The following is a 22364-nucleotide window of genomic DNA, read 5'->3' on the forward strand; positions in this document are numbered from 1 at the left end:
CTCACAATTTCATAGTTTAAGTACCTAGAAATATTTTAATGGCAATTTAATAATTCAAAATTTATGATGTTTAATAAATTATTCATTCCTGCATAAATTTTTGAAATCGTGATGCTGTAATTATAGAACTAAATGTATTCCAAGAACTAGTTTGTAATTAATAACTGCGAAACATCCGAAAAATTTATAAATTAATTTATGTTGCTCACACAAAATAAATCAATTTGAAATGTATTTATCAATTTGCTGCATATTACCTAGTTTTAATTATTTCTGGGCTTTTATGAAGCATCAAATAATTTTACAATCAAAATACTCTCAAAACTATTCTGAATTTTCATTATTACTCTACAGCAATTTTAATTAGGATATGCTTTAAAAACTACAAAGATTCATTTGTTTTGTTATACTTTTAATATCAGGTTCCTAATGATTCTATCTTTAACATCTGGAAAATACGAAAACATTAATCCCGAGCAGCACAATGTGTTTGCTACGGCATCATTTCGATTTCGTATTAATGAGTCAGGACAGTCAACACCGCGACAACATTTTTTGACCAATTTTTACAGCGGTGTGCCATTTTGTATCGCTCGGGAAAGAAATACTTTGCTGTATAATTATTTCTCAACAAACTTGGTGATTTAGAAATTCAAGACAGCTGTGACGTTTGGATGAAACATTCGAATTCGAAACGTAATTCAAGATATCTATCTGAAGTTGGTTTTCAAAGTTTTTCTCATGAAACTAAAATGGTGGAGACTTAATTGCTGACTTTTTATACTAATTAATTCTTTATTGCATCTTAAAATAATTTACCACACTTACTAGATGATGATAAAGAATTAATTGCACAGCTTTAAGACTTTCAGATTTATATTGCAGGAAAAATCAAGGATTTATGAGTTGAAAGATGAAATTGAACTTTAGTTTTTACTTTCTTGTAAGTTTATGACTTTTATGTTTACATTCTTTAACCTTTATAATCTCTCAGTCATAAAAATTAAACAGAACTAAAAGGAAGAAGTAAAATATTCAACATATGAAGAAAACTTTCTTCATATTTTTTGTTTGCTCTGCTTTTCATCTTCGATTTGATCAGTGGCGAACAACCTTTTTTGTGGCACACCATATCAAACAGATAGTCTTGATCAAAAATCTCAAAACAGTTTTAATGAGCACTTCTGACATTTTCCAACACACAATGCCCTGCGACACACAGGTTGCAAACCACTGTATAAGATGAACACATTTCACTTTATTTCACGCTTCTTCTGAATGGCATGAAAAGTTTCAAGGTGAACACTTTCACATTAATTGCTTTCATTGGAATTAATATGTCTGTTAAAGTGGCATAAATGAGAAAGTTTCCTTTGCTCAATGATATTTTGGGGATTATCAAAGCTGTCGTGATGAGGGAAGGAGTAATCAATTTTATTACAAATTTCATCATATCCAAAATATTTTTATTATCTCTTTAGTTAACTCTATATTAAGCTTGCAAACACCTCACCTAAAGGCAAATTCTGGTTAATTCTTGTAATTCGGGAAATTAATCTTTTTTAAATTTATATTAATTTCTCGTTTAAAGACTTCATATTAATTAAAACGCAGACTCCTGAGAACCTTCCAAGAATTTATCTCGATCCATTTAATATTGAAAATTTTGGAAACAAAATATTTACCTAGATAAATTACTTTCATTTCGATTCCTATTCCAAACCGAGCAACGCAAATGAATAAAACTCCACCAAAACTCTTTTTAAAGCCATATGGATGCCACACAGAAGGTTTTCGTCATTTGTATCGCCCGGGAATTCAATAATGCAAAGTAAGAATTCTATTTCACCTTGATGAACACACATAATAGATTTAAGGTTCAAAAAATTCATTAACAACATCAGTTTTGTTTAAAATTGTTTTTCTTTTCAAGGAGGATGTACATTTAAAGTGAAAAAGTTTTACAATCAAAGAAAAAAGTTGAAGAATATTTATTACAAAACATAAATGACTTTAAAAGAAGTTGAAAGCGAAATGGAATGGCAAAGAGAGTTGGCAGTAGTAAGAAGACATCTGCTATAATTGGCAGATAAAGTTTTATATGTCTTATAATGAAGACATAAGTTAATTAATTGAAATCAGAATATCATTTGTCTTACTGTTTGTTCTAATTAAACAACTGAAGTAAATAATTATACACTAAGTTGAAATGTGTGCTTACTGTATGTGTCATTTTTAATTATAACCCAATTGTTCAACATAAAATTTGTTCATAAACAGCATATAAAATGGACAAATTGCACGTTCAATTTACAAAAGTTCTTAAAGCATGCTATCAAAATATCCATGTCCTTGTCACAATTATTAATAACCCATATCTCATCCATAAATTCATATTTCAGCACAATACTAAGCTGTATATAATTGAATTATAAATCTTTCTTAATACGACTCTATTAAGCTCTTTATGAAATTTTAGATGACAATATCTATTCTATTTCTTCATTGATCCATTATTTATTGAAATACATTAGATTTACTCAATGTATTAATTTTTATGTGATGAAAAATATCAAAAAAGTTTATTAATATAATTCAGGTCATTTTTCAATTTGTCATTTTGATTTTTAAGCCTAGTCTCCATTTGATAGCTATCCATACCTTTAAATCCACATACAAGTACGGGTAATCGTTAAATTAAAATCTACCCACCATACTTGGTGAGGTACTATTCTAGTTGTACAATAAAGAAATACCTAATGAAATTGATAAAATGATAAATTGACTTTCAATTTTTAAATCAGTTTGAAAAACAAATAAAAATGACGTAGTTTATCAAGAAAAATCTGAAATTTTTATGTGTAGCATCTATTTCTGGAACTTCTATCTTCATATCTTACAATATTGAGAAAATAAAATTACATTTAATTTTATTTGAAAAACTTCTTGTCGGTAACGTTTTGTGGCTGCATAAAAATCCCCTTTTGATATAAAGTAAGTATCAACGAATTATTGATTTTTTATAATTCAATATTTTTCTACAATATCGGTAAAGATGCATGCAGATGATTTTTTGATAAAAGCTAATAACTTTTCTTGAGTCTTTGGTTTTGATGGCTTTATGGATCTGATAAGTTTAACAAAATTATCCACATCTTCTCGTTTCTTTTTAGAAAGAAAAATTCAAGGGAATGAAGTTTATAAAAAAATTCATTATTTATCCTTTTAGTGCAGTTAACTTTTGAACTAGAATATTAACACTAGATATGGATAGAATGAATTTTTGGGCAAAATTAAAGAAAGATGTGACATGTGACATCCTAAACGTTATCTTACAAGACGTCATCTAAACTTGAATCCATTCAGTCATTGATAAAATAAATCTGAAGAATCCCAACAAATTCTAGAATTTGTCAAAGAGTACAAAAAGCAGTAAAAAAGGTCTGAAATAAATTTTAAAAAATTTGAACATTGAATATTTTATAAAGAAAGTATTACCACAAAAATGTTCAAAAAATTTGGAAGTCTGAATGGTTATCGATTTCTACAAATTTTCCAATTAATCAACTGAATGGAGATTATTAAAGATCAATATAGAAATTAATCAAGTGTATGAATAGAAGGAAATATTCCCTTAAGTTTATCGAATTTTATTGTGTAACTTTTACAGACAACTCAATATTTATTTTATGAAAAAAATATGACGAGAAAGTAAAAGCCAATAAAATATGAAAATTTCAATAAAGTTTAAATGAGGGTTCAAAAGATATTCTCATTATGTTCTCCCAATAGAAGAATCACTTAACTAGAATTGTAACTTTCTTCATGTAAAAGAATTTCAATTAAATGAGCCGAATTTCTTTGTGGATGAACAGAGATGGTGGAAGAAAATGAATTTGAGAATTTTTTCATTACACAAAAAGGAAGACGAAGAAGTGAACGAAGGATGGTAAAAATATGAAAATTATTTCTAATTAACTTGAAGTCATGATGATGATAACGGTACTAAGTGTAAAACTAAAGCATTTTCTTTAGGGGATATGATAACTTATATTGAGTTCGCGGGTGTCTTTTATATTATGACTGTTTCTACAATTTTGTTTATTTTATCATTTCATCTACCTTATCAATTCTATTGAACAACATGAACTCTTTGACACTTGAAAAACTTTTTAGCAAAGATACTCATTATCGACTTTTTGAAACTTTTCAATAACATCATAGAATCGTTTCTTAAAGTTCTTAATGACCTTTTTCTTTTCTATGCCTTGAAGATATATATTGATTGAGTTAAGAAAAACAACCTGTTGAATTTTTTTTGGGAACACTTGAGATTTTAATGAAGAAAAATGAATCCTTGTTACTAACTGTCCATTCCAGTTATTGTAGCTTTAAGAACTTCTTTTAAATTAAATTAGATTCATAATGTTAATAATTTACCCAAAAAATTCAATCGACTGACTTCATTTAATTTAAACTTCAATGAACATTTAATCCCCACAGAATTTCCAAAACTTTTTTGAAAAGTTAAATAAAAGTTTTTTTCTTGGTTTTCTGATTGTTTGCATTTTTTTTGTAGAATTTATTGGTTTTTTTTGTAAAATTTAAATAACTTTTTTTGGTAATAAAATTACCTAATGAATAGAAAACAATTTCTGTAATTACAAAACTTAGTCAAGTGAAAATAATTTTTTTTTATAAATATTTTAATCATGATTCTCAATAATGATAAATTTACATTGCTTCAGTATTGATTATTGATAATTACAAATTTTAAGTATGCAAATATGATTATTACCCGAACAGCACTTTGCATTCCACTACTGATGGGATTGTAACGACTAATTTTGAAAAACTTTTACGACAAAAACTGTAATTCGCCACATTGTGTCACTCGGGTCAATTATGTCATGATTCGATGGGAATGTAATGATTTCTATTGATACTTGATTTATAATTAAATATTCGAGTCAACATCACTTCATAACCTAATCACTCTTGCGTAAATATGTCCGTAAATTATCATAGGAATGTAAATGCAATTATAATTTTGTTTTTCGAACGATTTAACAGAATAATCTAATTAGGTATTTAAATTATTTGAGTTTCTAATAAAAATTTAAGAAATTACATGCTTATTTGCTTCAGATTGAATTTGAAATTACTTTTTTTTAAGGTACTTTCAAAAAAGGATTCACCGAGGTAACCTTCCAAAAAAAAAAATTAGATGCATTGAAATTCATAAGAATGTTATTCTCAAAATATATGCTTATCATATATTATACGTCACATTAGCTTTATTATACTGGAAATTAAAGAAGATTACTGCCTCGTAATGCTTTAAAATTGTTTAGATGAATTTTAAAGCAACTTTATTCGTTCTTTTCTCTTTTTTGCCCAAAATATTTTTGTTTCTTGATCGGATCAAAGACATTAAAGCTGCAAATTTCGCTTTAAAAATTATGCAAATGTTAAAGGCTGCACCAAGAAGATTTTAGGACTCTGCTAAAGTTTTTTTATTAATATCAAATAGAAGCCCTCAATATTTAGCAGTCATAAGCCTCGCGGATACAGCTGTATACAGTGGAGTTTTAAAAGCTCCGTTACTAAACCTTCTGTAGTTGTGGACATTTATTTCTTATATTGAGAAAAATAATGAGTTTCCTTTGATGTCCTAAAACATATTTAATAGACACTGCCAGCTTATATTGCAACGATTTTTCTAGCAACAGCCTGATGATATCACAAAAGTTTATTCTCCAGTGCAAAACTTTTTCTTTCTGCCATTTTAAAACTATTTTTTGCCATAGTCAATTTTTTGTAAATTTTCCTTGACTCAAATAATGCAATTATTTTAGTTTACGACAGAATTGAAGAAAACTAAAACTATTCATTTTGTTGTACATCATTGATAATGACAAAACTTGCAGAACGAGCATTTTTTTTTTGAAAAAGTTGCAAAAAATTATAATAATGATGAAACATACTTCAAAATTAATTTCAAAAAATGAGAAAAAAGTTTAATGATGAAATACCTTTTCCTCAATTATACACAGCTGTAAACTTTATGCATTTCCTTTTAGAAACTATTATGTTTCATTCAATTCAAATTTTAAACTTAATATTTTTTCACAATTTTTTTTTAAGAAGTATGATGTTCAATGAATAAGCCGTTTAAAGCAGCCAGATGTATCATTAAAGTGTAATTAGTGATTTGCTATTTTTCACAACTCAAATAGAACGAACTGAAAATTTAATTCCTTTATACTGCTTGTGTTGTTTTTTTAGCACAACTCACTGTTTATGTTAGTTACTGTTTATTTTATTATTTCTTAAATATTTCAAAACACCATACGCACATTAAATTTGTAGATTGACGTAAATACTGATTTATGCACTAAATAAGCAGTAAATTTGATCAAAATTTATTTCACACTTTTTACATTATACCTTATTTAATTAGATAATTTAAACACACACACAGTACTGTTTACGACAGAATTTTTTTGGTCCTTCTAGTTACATGAGCATTTCAATGTCGACTGATGTAACCGCCTTAGAATTATTCATCATACTAATTTGCTGCTGATAAACTCAAAAAATAGGAGATTCTTGTAAGAAAAATTTATTCCATTGGAAAAGAAACATTAAATGGAAGTTGAGCATAAAAATTGGTAAATGAGCAATTACTATGGATAGTGTCAGCACATACGACGTGACCGTTAATCACATTTATGGCTCAGTTTATTATTTTTATTTTCAATATTTTTGGAACCCTTAATTGATCCATTAATCTTCGATAATATGATTAATACTTAATGATTATACAACATCATTTTTTCATCACTTCATTTAGATTAATAATTAATTACAACAAAATAATTTATTCCAAAAATTTATTTTTCATTAATCCTCTTTTCAGATTTTTTATGGCAATTATTTAATATTCAATAACTCTCTTTTAACTTTACAGCATCTTAACTGCTTAGAAGACAATAAACGGAACTTCTTACTACACGAAAGACTCAACGATAACTGAACTCATTGCTCAACAGGCTGCTGTATCAACCGATAATGTGTAGACTAACAAGTGTCTGTTGATTTTATTTCTAATGTTTTCCATCAATGTCCTTCAATGTTTCAATGCTGCATTGGAAAAGCTTTTGCATCCCTGTACTGCTTATGATATTCCATCTACCCAACTTTTCTATGATTAAATGAAAATGCTGTATGGTGTATATATTTTTTCTTTTTTATCATGACAATGCCCGCATGTCAAAGTTGCAACAGGTTGACGAGAAATGAATGAAAAAAAAAGTGCTTGATAGTTTCGAACACTGTAGTACAATTGCCAAAAAAAGTTTCGATTTATGCATTTTGACTATGAACGAGATAAAAAGTATAAATGCCAGTGACAATAATCTGAATAAATGTCCATTTTATGACATAAAACTTTGTGTTTCCTGTGATTGCTAACATTTTATTAAAACTTGTTTGAATTAGAATAGAAATTAAGTTTGTAATCTGTGATGGGTATTTAAAGTTCAATGATGATTTAAAGATTTGTGAGGTGGGTTAACACGTGTACTCATGAAAATGTCCTGACCGCAAATTGAAAATGAAATATTCATCTTGACCCTTGTGCGTATTATAATATTAATGAATTGCTATTATATTATATAATGCGAAGATAGAGTTCTTCAAATGTGACAGGGAAGAATCCTAAAAAATGACGTGAGTTGGGAGATGATTTATGTTATAATTTTGATGATACTGTATTTGGGTCACCATTTATATGGTCCTGTTTTAGCTAGAAAAGTTGATAAAAATTAAGAAATATTAACACAGAACTAATAAACTTCCATAAACTATGATAATGTCATTGCGTTTAATATTTTTTCTCGATTCTTCAAGTCGTTTACCGTTATTTTTATACTCATGCACATTAAATATTCTTTATGGCAATGCATTGGAAAAGAGGATAATCCCATTCGTTTTGACATTGAAATGTAAGCCTTCGGGACAGCTGACTTTATACATATGTGAGATTATTGAAGCATTTTTTATAAAAAAATTTGACAGTCTGATGGATGTTGAAATTGAATGGGATGATAACGATCATTTTCATCAAGTTTGTGTCATTTATCTCAAATTCGAATTCGTTTGTAATTGAATTCATTTTTTTGTCGTCCAGTTCTGTCACTAGAAATATGATATGGTTCAATTTTAAATCTTAGAAAAAGTTAAGTGAAATTCTCAGACGATTAATATTAGAAAAATAATTAGCTTTAATTAAATAAGTTTAAGCATTATTCAGTACTCTTCAGTATTATTAGTTTTAATAGAAAACAATAATTAACAGTATGTAGGTATGAAAATCACAATAAAGTAAATGAAAATTCAAGAATCATTTTAATTTTGTCCAAGTCTTGCAGGTTTTACTATAAAGCATCGTGCAAGTGCTGGATGGTCACATCTGTTCATTCGTTGGCTCCAGTTTTGTCCTTTTGGACACTTTATAACGTATGCTTTTCCTAAATAACACTTGAAGTATTTTGAACAGTCCTCTGGATGGTTAAAGTGGTTTGGCGTGAATGGATCACTTCCTTCGCAACGTGGATCGATTTCGAATTCACCAAATGCTTCTTCTTCATCATCATCATTTTCTTCATCCTCTTCATCATTACCACTTGCTTTTTTCGGTTTTACTTGTTTCTGTAATTTAAATTGATGTGTTCCATCTATTGTACAGCCAGCTATTTCTGGATAGTCACAGCGATCATATTTAACAGACCAATCTTGACCAGAAGGGCAATCAAACAAATATCCACGTCCGTTTGAGCATTTATAAAATTTACCGCAATCAGTTAAATGACTAAAGTAATCAAGAAAAAGAAGGAAATTTCATCATCAAAAATGAATTTTCTTGTATGTATACGTACTGCGACATTTGAACGTAGAGAAAATTTTTCAATTAACTTTAAGCAGTCAACAACAGATAAATGTGTATACAGATGGTTAAAATTAAATTTAATTTGATGTTATCAAGTCTATTGGCACACTGTGACACAAGAATTGAAAAACTTTCCATGTCCCTTTAATTCAATCGTATTTAATCTTACCTGACTTGTAATGGGTAGGTGACTTCTGCATATTGAGCACAAATAGGAATTTCAATGCCGTACATTTTCTCTAACCTATCAATATCTATTTCATCATATGTATCACCATCATCATTATTTACACCTTCCGTTTCATTATTATCAGCAACTTCATCATGAGATTGTTCTTCATTTATATTTACATCACTTTCGTTTGCAATGTCATCCACCTGCTCATGCTCTTCAGGATTTAACGGTTCAATAATTTCATGAACCACATCTGAATCAAGTTCACTGCCTTCAGCTTCAAAAATTGAATCAACCGGAACTTCATTATATTCAATTGGTGTTAGTTTTGCATACTGTGTACACATCAAGAGTACGACAGTATAAAGGATGAGAGCTGAAATGGATGGTTTTCAAAAGGTAAAGGTTAGTTTTTTTATGCTAAACAATTTTATAAATCCACAGATAGTATTGTATTCTCCAACAATTATCCACTTTAAAAAAATATTTTTATCCGACACTTGCCTCTCATTTTCACTTTTATTCAACTTTCCACAAAAAAATTTATTTTTATTTTAGTCACTTCCTTTTTTAATTTTCGTTCTTTATTGCGTTCTTTTCAATGAGGCCTTTGTTTTACAAATGGCTCGGATAGTGATATCTTTTGTCGTTTTATATTTTCTGTTTATCATTTTTTCTGATAATAATTTCGTAATGAGTTATTAGCAGAATTTTTCCATCATAACATTGTTACAGATGAAGGCAGAGTTGCTCATCAGAAATGAATTACAAAATAAAAATTGACTGGAATTTTTGGTTAATTAAGTTAGCACAATTTCTTCAATTTTAGGTTTTTTAACTTTTTATCTGAATATTCAAAGAATATTCCACAATTTAAAAGCTTAATTTTGTAATTCCGTTTAGTCTAATTATGTCATACGGCAAAGATTTATAATAAAAATATTTACTGTTTGAAGCTCTAAAGCAGACTGATATTTTATTGAAAAGAGATTTACAACTATGGTAACACTTGAAAAACATTTAAATCCAGGTTTAAATCTTATTAAACGCTAGGAAATTAAAATCACCATTGCCACAAATCCAACTCTGTAATTTACGATAAAAGTGTCTGTACATCAAAATAACATTTAAAAAATTGTCAATTTAAAAGATTCTTATCATTGGGACGAACAAATTTTCTCCACTGTTTAACTTTAACTTCCAATTAAATTGTCTGTAAATAGCTTTACAAATTGTATTGAAAGATGATAAGCGGGGAAAATAATAAATGGGAATTTTTATTTATCTATTACCTTCCATACTTCTTTTTAACAAATGTTTAACAAAAAAAAAAAGTCAATGCGTCAATGGAAAATAAAGTCACAAACATGATTCATAGTTAGTTGGTAGGTTGTTTAGATCATTTCTTTATGTTGAATGGTTCATAATAAATAATATTGCAAAAGCTGTCAAATGAGTGTTCATAAAAAATTAAATTTTTCTAGTTAAAATGTCAAAAAAGTGAAATTTTGGTGATTTTACTGATGTAGATAGTAAATGTGTCCATCAAAATCAGGAGTTTATATTTAAAAGAAAATCAAAAATTTACAATTCTGAACGACACAAATTAATCAAATTCCGCCATGGAGCTTTTAACGTCTCCACAAAAGCTCGTTTATTAACAGCCTAGAATTGTGTCATTCGGGTTAAGAAATTAAAAATTTATTTGAAGGCAAGCTTCAAAATGCTGTTAAATCCTCATCCAATAGTTATATGTACATGAAAATGTTATTCCCATCAGAAATAAAGAGGAACTTTTAATCTTTTAAAACAAACATTTTTTGAACCCATTCAAGCAAAAAAAGACACAGTTGCTAATAAATTTATTACAAAATATGAACAAAAGGATATAATGAAACATGTTTTCATTCTGGTATGTATGGAAATAAAAAAAATAAAATTTCGGATGTTGAAAATCTCATCAAATATGTAAATTTTTTATTTGTCTGTGCTTTTTGTCGGTTAAATGCCTATGGGAGCCAACATTAGATTTTATTCCATGCGTATTTAATTATATATATTTTTGTATTAGTATGAGATGTAAGCTTTTGTGGATTTTACATAGAAAACTTTTTAATAATATTTTTATTTAATTTAAAAAATCTTTTTTCAAGCTCGACTGAATTCATAAGTGAATCCAAAACGATTATATTTCTGTCTTTTTACCTCAAAGCCATCATATTATCCTTCTGTATTTCATTCATTAGAGCTTGTATAATAATAAATTTATCTTGAAGCAATCATTATAATCCTCATTATCTGCTTATTCAGCTAAACACGTGAAATTATTTTGTCGTGCTTTACGTACTTTATAAATCTAGGGGTTAAATGTCATTTATTCTGTCATAGATTTTCACATTAGAATGATGATGAAATTCACAAACTTTATGATTTTTAAAAACTTTGTTATCTAGACTGGCAAAAAGTTTTATCATAGATAAAAAGTGATGACAAGTTCTTAACAATACTTTCAGAAGCTCTATCTACTCAACATCTATATTTTATTTTTTCATCCACGATACATTGACGTATGAAGAGTAATTATCCATATTATTGCATCCAATAGATTTATGACTTGTTCCAAAGCTACTAATTGGATTCATTGGAACTTGAAGGAAACAGAGACTGTCTCATTCTTTTCAAATATATATACTTGATTTATTGTTGCCATACACATTTTTATACACATTGTTATACTTTTCTTCTCATATTTATCATCTACTTTCGTTTCGCTATCCTCGAGAAATTTTATGGTATCATTAAATTATGTCTTCCTTTTGACTGCTGCAAATTCTCATAACAAGATAATCCACCATAATACTTTTCAACTATATTTTTATTCATTTTCAAAGCTTATTTATTATTTATTTCTGAAGGTTGTTGAATCTAATGAAATAAACAGAATTGAACATCTTAGTGATGTATTATGATATATTCTCCTAATCATTGCGGATCTGTATTGAAAATTGTTTAGACAGATCAATTGCGATAAACGACCTTCCTTAGACGTCTTCTAAAGCTGACTCTTTCGCTGGTTTCAGTCTGCCAATTGCCGATTCCAATATCTATCTCTATCGTCAGGTTCTCTCCATGAGTTCTTCGAAGATCATGTTTTCATTGATCCTTTATTCAAGCAAGTTAAAGTGAATATATGCATAAGCTTCTCATAAATAGAAATACAGCAAGTATAGATTCTCGAAACTGATACTAAGACTTCGATGAATTACATTTAAATCTTTGTAGCGGTCTCAAAAATTGGTCGAAACCGAAGCTTCGGGAAACTCTAATAGCAAGCAAATATCAAAGTTCCTACAAAAATAAGCCTTCCTTGATATTAAAAATTTGTCATAAATTTAGCAAATTGAATAAAGCATGGAGCACAAATGAAACAATAACAAGAATTCACATGAGATATTTTTAAAGAATAAAAATGACGACATAAATTTTCTAAATGTATGACTGGCACAATGAAAATTTTTCATTCACTCATTGTGCTTGAAGCATAAAATCATGAATTCATACAAAAAATCCTTGTCTATACATGTGCATTGCGAAATATATTCACGTAATTAAAAAATTTTACGTGCATTTAAAAAACTATAATGTTAAAAGTTTACCTTTATATAGTTCGTGATGTAAAAATGAGAGAAAATTACATCCAATGAGCAAAAAATAAGCTCATTATTCTTCCATTCTTGAAATGCAGTCAAATGAATTTTACTCAATTGCTGAATTTTCAGAATTCAAAGTCAATTTTTAATGATACGATAATTGTTAATGTGACTTTAGGTAAAGCTAAAAAGCTACTAAGCCTTATTCAATTAGTTTACGCTTTTTCAACGCTTTATCATGAACCAAAATGTACTCCTTAACAAAATTCTAACTCCTCTCCCCTAACCGTTACGTAATTTCCAAACGCTCCCTTGTGAGAAAAATACAGTTGAATTCATTAAAGCTGTTGAAATGAAGTGTAGCTGCTTACTTTATTCTAAAAGTAAATTTTTCATTGTCAATAACTTTTAAAGCTCTACGTACTTTTCTCTTTCTCCATTGGGAGATGGGAATTCATTATCAATTTTTCATTTTTTATTATTTACAACGATTTTCATCTTGCATTTTAACTTCCTGTTCTGGTCTTGGTTTGTTGTAAATTGAAAAGGAGGAAGAAAAAAATGAAAGTTGTAGTAAAGCTTTATTGTATGAAAAATAAGTAGAAAACTTTATTATCGCTTTAAGTATCGCTTCATAACAAGGAAAAGGAAAGAAAAAGTTTTTCATTCAATTATTGTTTTATGCAATTTTTGCCGTCAGGAAAATATACTTTCCAGAAAATGAAAATTTAGTTGACCTCCATTTGGGGATTTCAAAATATAAATGTAAATGTTTTTGAAGAGTTTATTAATGCTCTTTTATGATACTTGGACTTAAAACTTTCTTTTGTTTCAAGTTTTAAAAAAGTTCAATCCTTCAGGGCTTAGAATTTGGTTCAATGCTCGATCAAACAAGTGCTCAGTGTCATTTGAAAAATCGATCTTCATTCCCGAGCGACAGAAATGAAGAAAGGTTGCCTTGGAGCTTTTAGAATAAACTAAATCTAGAAGCTTAACATCATAAATGTTTGGCGACGATATTGTTGCCAAAATAGCCTAAAAGGTTAGTTTCATGGTTGAGCCTTCTTAATTTGTGTCATTCGGGATTGTGATTACAAGCCTGTGACTTGGATCTCATAAATAATCAATACTAAGAATTTCTAAAACATTCTCCCCATAAATAATGTCAGGAATGAATTATGTTCATTTTCTTCACTTTGAAATTCATAAAAAAAGCTTTCAAAAACATGAAATCTTTTTTGTGACATTTATATGTTTTTTACGCCATATGCATTATTGGTATGGAGTATCCATTGTCGGAGCTCTATTTGATGTCATTTCTCCTTCAATAATTTTAAATTCAATTTCCTGTGGTGCCAGCACCACATGAGACATAACTGCTGTTGCTCATTTTACAGATTGTTATTACATTCTTCTTGCTATCACTGTATAATAAATTGATATTTAGCCATAAAATACACATATTTTATGAAGGATAAATTCACATAATATCATGCTGATTTTGTGTTTATAAGGGTACATTATGGATATTTTACGTCATTTATATCTCTATCTTCACGCTTATTTTCATAATTATATAATTATCTGTTATTTAAGTGCCTCATCTGTTCGAGTTTTGTCAACAAAATAACACAAAATGTTTCCATGAATGTTTTGGTGATAACAATTTTCCAGGAAATGTTCAGCATCAATACGCTGAACGCATGCGTTACAACTCAATGCTGCAAAAGCAATGAGAAGAACCAGTTGGATATCCAGAATTCCCATTTCTTTTTATTGAACTTTCATTCTTTGTCGCCCGATTTTTTTCTCTATCCTACCTATTTGTTCTGATTTCTTGAATCTATTTTTATACTTTAAATGTTATCTCACTTTAAGTATATTGTTGGATGATTTTTTCGCAATTTAAACAGCAGTTATTTATTTAAACAGCAACAGTCTTAATTGGAATTAACAGATATAATTTGTAGCAAGCTATCATAAATACTGATTATCAATAAATCTAATATGTGAATGAAATAGTCTGAATGAAAAATTATGAGAGTAAGCATAAATTTTATTACATGTTCTTTATGAACGAATGGAGATTGTATTTATGGAAAGTGCATAAAGCTAACACGCTTTTATTTACTGTGAGTTCTTAATTTCCCTCGTGTATTATTCTTACATTCAATGACTATCATAAAAACCTTGATAGAAACACGTGTATTAATGAATTAATTTTTCGTAAAAATTGCTGAAACAAATTTCAGAGCTAATTTTTCAGCTAATTTCAGAGATGGAATAAATAGAAAAATAATTGGAATTATTTTTATCAAATTGTTACGTACTGAATACTCTTACTTAATTAATTACCACTTCCACAAACAGACAAGGTATGAATAAACTTACAAATTGATGATGCTCATGAGAAGGCTCATTTGAGTGAGCATGCTCACTGTCTGTCTAGTGCATTTTAGTTACAAGTTTTACTATCTCTTCTTTGTTTTCTAGAAATATGCCTCATTCTATCCATTTAAGAGCTACATCAAAAAATCCTACATATGAATCTAACAAGAATCTGTATCTGTATCTAAATCTGTTAAATGCTAAAGGTTTATTAAACCTAGAAAAAATTTGAATGATGACAATCCCAACCAGTGATTAATAATGCATTCTTTTTAAATGTCAACGTTAATTACTGCTTGAATTGTTGCTAAATGGCAAACAAAATAAATTAATTCTTCATGACATCGTCTGGTCTGGTCAGTGATTTGATACTTTTCCAAACTTTATCAATTTATTCCAAATTGTGCCAATGAATGATTTTTGAACCTTCAAAATATTGTATTTGATTCATTCATTATTGTTAATACTTATTAAACAACAAAGTTATTAAATATTTTGGCATGGCAGAAATTACATCCATGAACAAATATTAGAAGACTTCATTACTTAGCAACCCATGAGAATTATTAATGATTTGTGGGTCGATTTCCCGAGTAAAGAATTTATTATCTTGGGATTAAACATCAGCTATGGAAACTCCTAAGAGGTTTAATTAAAATCAAGGTAAACTGAATTAATGAGTGAGAATATCAAATCCCCAAAAAATTCATACAAAAGTTTGAAATCTTAATGAAGATTGTTTTTGGAACTTTAATATTTTAAATTTAATTTGAATAAATTTCCATAAAATTAATTATAACAATTTTACACATAATTACTGAACATAACCGAATTTTATTGGAATCAAGTTTTTGATAATTTGAAGCAACAGTTATTAATAGCATATTAATGTTTTTTAACCAACAAAATTAATGCAAATAATTATTTTAATGTGATAATTTTTCAACGGACATTGGTTTTGGATACTTAATGCTTTTTCCTTAAAAAGTCATTTTTATTTGCTTTTGAATATTTTATGCTTTATTTCTTTAAAATCATTTTCAACTTCTTTTATTTCATACTGTCAAGGCAAAATTTCCTTTAAAGCTTATTTATTTGAATCCGTTAAATCCGAAAACAGTGCAACCAAATTTTGTGAGTTAAAAAAGGAATTGATTTTCATTTTCAGTATCCAGCTGTGAAGTAAATGAAATACATTGTTTAAATTTAAAGAATTTCAGAAAATATCCTGCATAAGCTTAAAGCATCTATACTGGACAAATTTCCAATATACCTAATATGAGATTGTAAAATTTATGGTTGAAAATAAATTTGTCCCCACGACATATGCTGCTGCATTCGGTTCAGTTTATTATTTTGTATTTTAAATCCTTTCCTGTTCTTATTCCATTATGGTTGTTCTTTTGAGTATTAAATGCCGGCCGTGTCCGAGAGCTTATTTCATTTTTACCGCTCGGGGCTGTTTTTGAAAGAATGCAACTTTGTGAATAAATGCTGAAATATGTGGAATATGATATTTAGCAAAAAATGTAAACTCTATTTTAACTGTCATGAATTCAGCTTCCAAAATTGAATTTCACATTTATTTTTCACAGCCCAATACACGTAATCGAGCACAACTTAAATTTGAGTTTTACTTCATTGGGAATTTGTATTTTCATTGCAATTTTTCGTCAAAATCATGAAACGATGATAACAGTTGCTACATATGTAATTGGATGGATCGATTATTCAACATGTTGGACTTGAAAATAACGTATTTATTAATAATTGATATGAAAATAGCGAAAACATTTTACTTTGTAACTTTGAATATCTAGTTCTTAACAACTGTAATGTTACATGACATGCTGGTGTGTGTGCAGTTCTCTAATTGAATTAATTTTCATTGAAATGTCCTATTTCTGTACTCTATAGAGAATATGCTCCTAGAACTTATACGAGATGTTTAAGGCATCAATATTTTTCAATGAAAATCTGTCTTGACATTGAAATTTTTTAATTAGGCTCATCAGCAGCAAAATTTCCTGTAGTTTCATAACGAACAAATAGTTGCAATTTGACTGAAGCTTATGAAAACTCCACCATTAATGTCGTTTGCATCATTGACATCAATCCTGAATCCTCCTAAATATTTATAAAGCTAACTTAAATTACTTTTTATTTATTATTATACACAGGGCGACGAAGTTTTCTGATTCATTATTTGTATAATCCAAGATTGCTTTCACTGCTATAAACTTTTTATTATTTTACGTTTTTATTTTCTTTAAATATGAAATGAATGAAGTGAGACCTAAACAATATAAAATTAAATGCGAAAAAAGGAGATGGTAGAGACGTGATAAATGACGGTTTCCTTTTAAACACAACATTACATCTGAATTTTCCATGAAGACACACCGTAAGCATGTTTTTTTGATGATATAAACATCAGCATTATTTCTCCTGTCTGCGATTCCGCTCTAAGCTTTTCCCTTTTTTTGAACTAGGCATTATTCAAAAAAAAAGGAATACGTAATTGATAAAAAGGGAGCTATTTTTGTAAACAAATAGACTTCTATATGAAAATCTCTCCGTCATGCTTTGACCAAGCATTGACGAAATTGTACACCAGTATACAACAAATAGCTAGGATGTACCACATTCATAAATATTTTAATATCAAACTGATACTCTTATTTTTGATAAAACTAAAAAATTGTTTATTTCACACCTTATCAAAAATTCCAAAACAGAATATTTGTTCTGAAAATAAAACTTGCACGCTTTACTTGGATGTGGGTGTGTGTTTATTGTTTGAGGATGCTTTCATTAAATTTAAGAGAATTTATTACAGTTTTAAAAAAGTTTGTTTTCCATTAGGAATTATTAGAAGTCATAATATTTATAAGGTAGGCAATAATGATACGAAATAATTCCTGCAAAAAATCTATTATTAAAGCGGATGAAATCTTTTAAAAAATTCATGCAATAACGTGATGGAGTGCTTTTAAAGAAAAAATTGAAGAAAAAGAAAATTTTCTGCAAGATAATTGATATTTTGGCTTGTGGGTTTCCGAGCTTCTTATATTTGTTCACGGAAATTTTTTTAGCCTTGAACTTTCTGCAATAAACAACTTTTTTTCCAAAAATCTTTAGTATTTTTTAAAAAAAAATTCTATCACACTTGTGCAGTGTTGGGCAAACGTTTTTATATCACAGTGAGTATAAAAAATTTGCGGCACACAGGTTGCTCACCATGAACCAGTGTGAACCAGTGTGACGTTCAACATATCTTTAGAAGCATTGAATTAATACTCAAACGTGTAATATATGTGGTAATTTTCTAAAAGTACACTGAATTGAAATCCTCATTTTCCTTATAAACTATGAAGATCTATGTAGATTCACAACATCCATTTAAATAATTCTCTTAACAACAAATTTCCAAAACGAATGAAGAGTAAGTAACAAGAAAGGTACTTGAAACTTTAAGGTAGATATTTTTAATACAACACACTTAGTTTATGTACAGAACAGACGTAAAAATAAGAAGCAGCAATGAGGGACTATTAACCTTTTTTTATTAAAACACTCACATCTTCGATGATTAGACAAAGGTTATTAAATGAAGAGAAGAAGATTTTGAGATGATTAACAACTTAATTAAAAGACACATAACTAGAAAACTACGTGAGGTAATGATAATTGAGAATTAAATCAAACAAGCTACACTTCAAGAAGTTAGCCACATGAACATGAGATTAATTCCCAAAGTATTTTAGATATATTTCTAGATGTCGTCGATGTAAATGATTCGAAATTTTTTGAGAAAAAAAGATTATAAATTTAATTTAAATCAGCAAATTTTAAATAAATAAACAAGGAAGGATTTGCTACCTCCAAGAATTTCATTTTGAGTTTGTTTGCTATTCTTATGATGTTGACTGTATTTAAAGTAGTTGCGCATTCAAAATTTAATTATTTAAATTTGAAAATATTCTAATTTACCTTCGCAATTGATTTAATCAATTTCCACGTGTATTTACTCTTTAAAACAGTACCTAAGAGTATAAATCTCATTTAATGTTTCAATGCTTTGTTTCGACGGGTTTCCACAATTTCCCTTGCCTCCACTCACATTTCTGTTTTTATATTATCCACCCATAAATTATAATGTGATGAACTTTATGAGGTAGATACGCATCAAAAACGTAAAATTGGATGATGAAAGCAGGAGAATAAGGAAATAATTTAAATTTATGCAAATTAATCAAATCACAGCAAACTTGTGACTAAATCGAGATTTTATTTCACAGATAATAATATAAAAAAAAAAGATTTATGTAAAGTTATGCATGTGACAATAAGTGAGAAGGAAGGAAAAAATTGAATAATGTAGAAAAATTTCACATCATCAACACTCAATGGATGAGAAAAATGGAAGCTAAAATATTTATGCAAATTTTGTTTATGATCGCAAAAACGCAATGAGTGCTTCTTGAAAAAGATCCGAAAAATGCTTAGCGAGAAAATGACTATGCTAATTTATAAAGTTCTTTATTATCTATTCTCTCAGACACTTCCTCTGATATTAATTTGAGAACAAAAGCTTTTAAGGCGAGAACGAGAACAAAGGTAAAATAAATTAGCTCGATGTTCTTTTTACATTTTTTTTCGACCGGTCAATTTTATTTCGCTGCTTTATTTTCTTTTATTGTCTATTGAATTATCCTTACTAACCAAGATAATTCAATAATCCATAAAATAAAAGTATTTTTATGGCTCTTAAAACAGTCATCTGTACATTTGTATTTATACTTTGTCTGGAAGTATTTTGAAGTCAAATTTGAAGTTGGAATTCAATTTTATTAAAAAAGTTTGCAGGGGCGTTTTCAGGGGGTTAATCAAGATTTAAATTGTGACATTATTTAATTTTAGCAATTAAGATATCACGTCTGCATGTCAACATATTCATTGTAAATAAAACTGCATTACTTTTCATACATTGTAGTTACTAAATGAAATAAAGAATCCAAAATAAATGAATTGTGCAGCAGTTTGCAGTAACTTCCAATTGCATACATACACATGTAAAATCAGTTGAGATTAATTGAAATTTCTAAAATTTTCCGTAGTAGATTTTAGTTAAACCAAATAACGAAAAAGATAAAAGTTGAGTACAAATAGCAATTAACTTTGAAGGAATTAAGCAAACACAAATGAAATGTACATGATTCAGAAAACTTCTGAGAATTAAGCTCAAATGAATATAAAAAATCTTATTGTTAGCATCCACAAGCTCTCCGTTCATAATCCTCTTACACAACATTCATACTTATTTTATAATAAGTCATGTGTGCAGCTTTGGTCTCAATTTACCGTCGAATGATGAATGTATATACAATCCCTTCATAATATACACTACTCAACAGATTCATTGCTCTCAATGGGATTTTACACTCATTCATTCACACAATGTTTGCTCATAAAAAATAACATGACTGTATGCGATAAAAAAGTTTCATGATTCGTGGGGAGTTCGAATAGTTTTAGCGGATTGAAGTATTCTACGATAATTGCACAGAAGTAAAATTTTACAGCGCAAAAGGATTTATTCTAAGTTGTCCATAAGGATGAAAGTTTTTATGGATGATGAATGTAAGTACTATCTTAATTACACATCATTCTATCTTATACGAGTGGACAAGATTAAATATACATTAACTTGCCATTAATTAGTTATAACGGGTTATAACGTACTTTGGTCTACTCGAACTACTTTTCTATAATCCTTCGAAATAAACTTGATTAGATTCATCAAATTAAAATATTCCACAAAAAAGCATTAAAAATGTATCCAGTTTAAAGCATTTAAAGTATTTTTTGTGTGAGATCCGTTCAAAATATGAGTGAAAAAGTATTTTTTTTTCTCCTTTTTGATAAAAGAAAATAAAGTGAAACGATTTCATTTTCATTTTATATTTATGTTGATCTCTTCTAAATTCAAAAAATCAAAGTCGTGAGAAAGCATGTATGATGGAATCTGAACATATTTAAATATCAAAAGGTAAGAAAGTGTTGCACATAAAGTGGAATTCTAATATGAGGTAAAATTTTACATAAAGGTCTGTTCAATTTACCATCAAGAGCATATTCAATCACCATGGAGCAATTTGAATGCATAAGTAATTCATGCTCATAGTCTCTTTTATGTTACATTCCTTTAACTATCCAGTATTCGAAAATCTATATCGCATCAAATAAAATATGTAAAATGATGCAACTTTCTTGAAGTAATGTAATCGTTGATTCAGACATATTGAGATTATAATGTTTCAAGGAACTCTTTTGACAGTACGATATTTTAAGTCAATAATTGGATAACTAGCAATCGATTGAATTTCGTTATACATCTTTTCCTTGAAATTTCATTTTGAACACTAAATTAAAGGAAAAATCACACTCAGAAATCCATCGAGATATCGGAAACGATAAACAATTTTCACGACAAATGTATCACAATGAAAAATAAAAATGCTATCGAAACGATAATCTTGAGCCTCCCGTGAATAGAAAGAAAATACCTGAAGGAATACTCAATGCGAAAAGGTTGATTGTTGTGAAATATAAACATTTAAAAGGTTGAAATAGCTTGCAATAAATCGTTCTTTAAACATGAAGTTACTCTTATGTACAATTCAAGCTATTCATAAGAGTTGTTCTATTAAATGCTTTTGAATTACTTTTATGTGAATGCTCACATTAATCCTCGATTTTTTTTTACCTGAACAGTCTTAAATGAAAAAGCATTAAAAATGTCTTTTATTGTATGCATTTCAGTTTAAATCAGACTTAATTTTAAGTTGTTAAAAAATAAAATAATATGAAATGTTGTAATTCAAGATATTGTTTGGGAAATATCAAAAAATAAAGTATTTTATAATGACATCTGTTATTTTTTTATTTATTTTTAAGCGTTTACCTATAAAAAAAAAAAATTTAATTAATTTTATTTCTAACTCTTGTTATTTTGTTATCTATCACTATGTGCTTTAATCAATAATATTTTTAGAATTTTTTAAAAAATAAGCTAATTTAAAGGACCGCTAAAAACGTCGCCGGCAAAGGGGGATCTTTAAACGTAAAGGCTGTCTTTATGGCGAAAAATTAAATACACCTCATCGTGCTGTTTGGGGTGATTGATGGTTTCATG

General features: G+C 28.3%; 2 protein-coding genes across 2 annotated transcripts in view; both read right to left on the reverse strand.

Moving 5' to 3' along the window:
* Positions 1-6130, reverse strand: part of kairos — a 36603-nt gene extending 30473 nt beyond the window's left edge. The window contains exon 1 of the mRNA XM_070648444.1: positions 6036-6130. The gene's annotated coding sequence lies outside the window, so the exon portion shown is untranslated. The remainder of the gene's footprint in view (positions 1-6035) is intronic.
* Positions 6131-8317: 2187 nt separating this feature from the next.
* LOC139096666 (uncharacterized) lies at positions 8318-9773 on the reverse strand. Its single transcript, XM_070648390.1, has 3 exons — positions 9633-9773; positions 9123-9504; positions 8318-8875 (listed from the first exon to the last, which is right to left on the reverse strand). Exons 1-3 carry the CDS (start codon positions 9637-9639, stop codon positions 8413-8415), a joined length of 852 nt encoding a protein of 283 aa, XP_070504491.1. The 5' UTR covers positions 9640-9773; the 3' UTR covers positions 8318-8412.
* Between the last annotated feature and the right edge of the window lie 12591 nt (positions 9774-22364).

The sequence above is a fragment of the Chironomus tepperi genome, unplaced genomic scaffold (genome assembly GCF_022539635.2).
Source record: "Chironomus tepperi strain 1889 unplaced genomic scaffold, CSIRO-AGI_Ctep_v1 contig_398, whole genome shotgun sequence".
Lineage (NCBI taxonomy): Eukaryota > Metazoa > Arthropoda > Insecta > Diptera > Chironomidae > Chironomus > Chironomus tepperi.

Excerpts from the sequence above, each read along its gene's own strand:
- LOC139096666 (XM_070648390.1), bottom strand. Across the intron at positions 8,876-9,122 it reads ACCTACCCATTACAAGTCAG|TCATTTAACTGATTGCGGTA; the intron begins GTAAGATTAAAT and ends TGATTACTTTAG.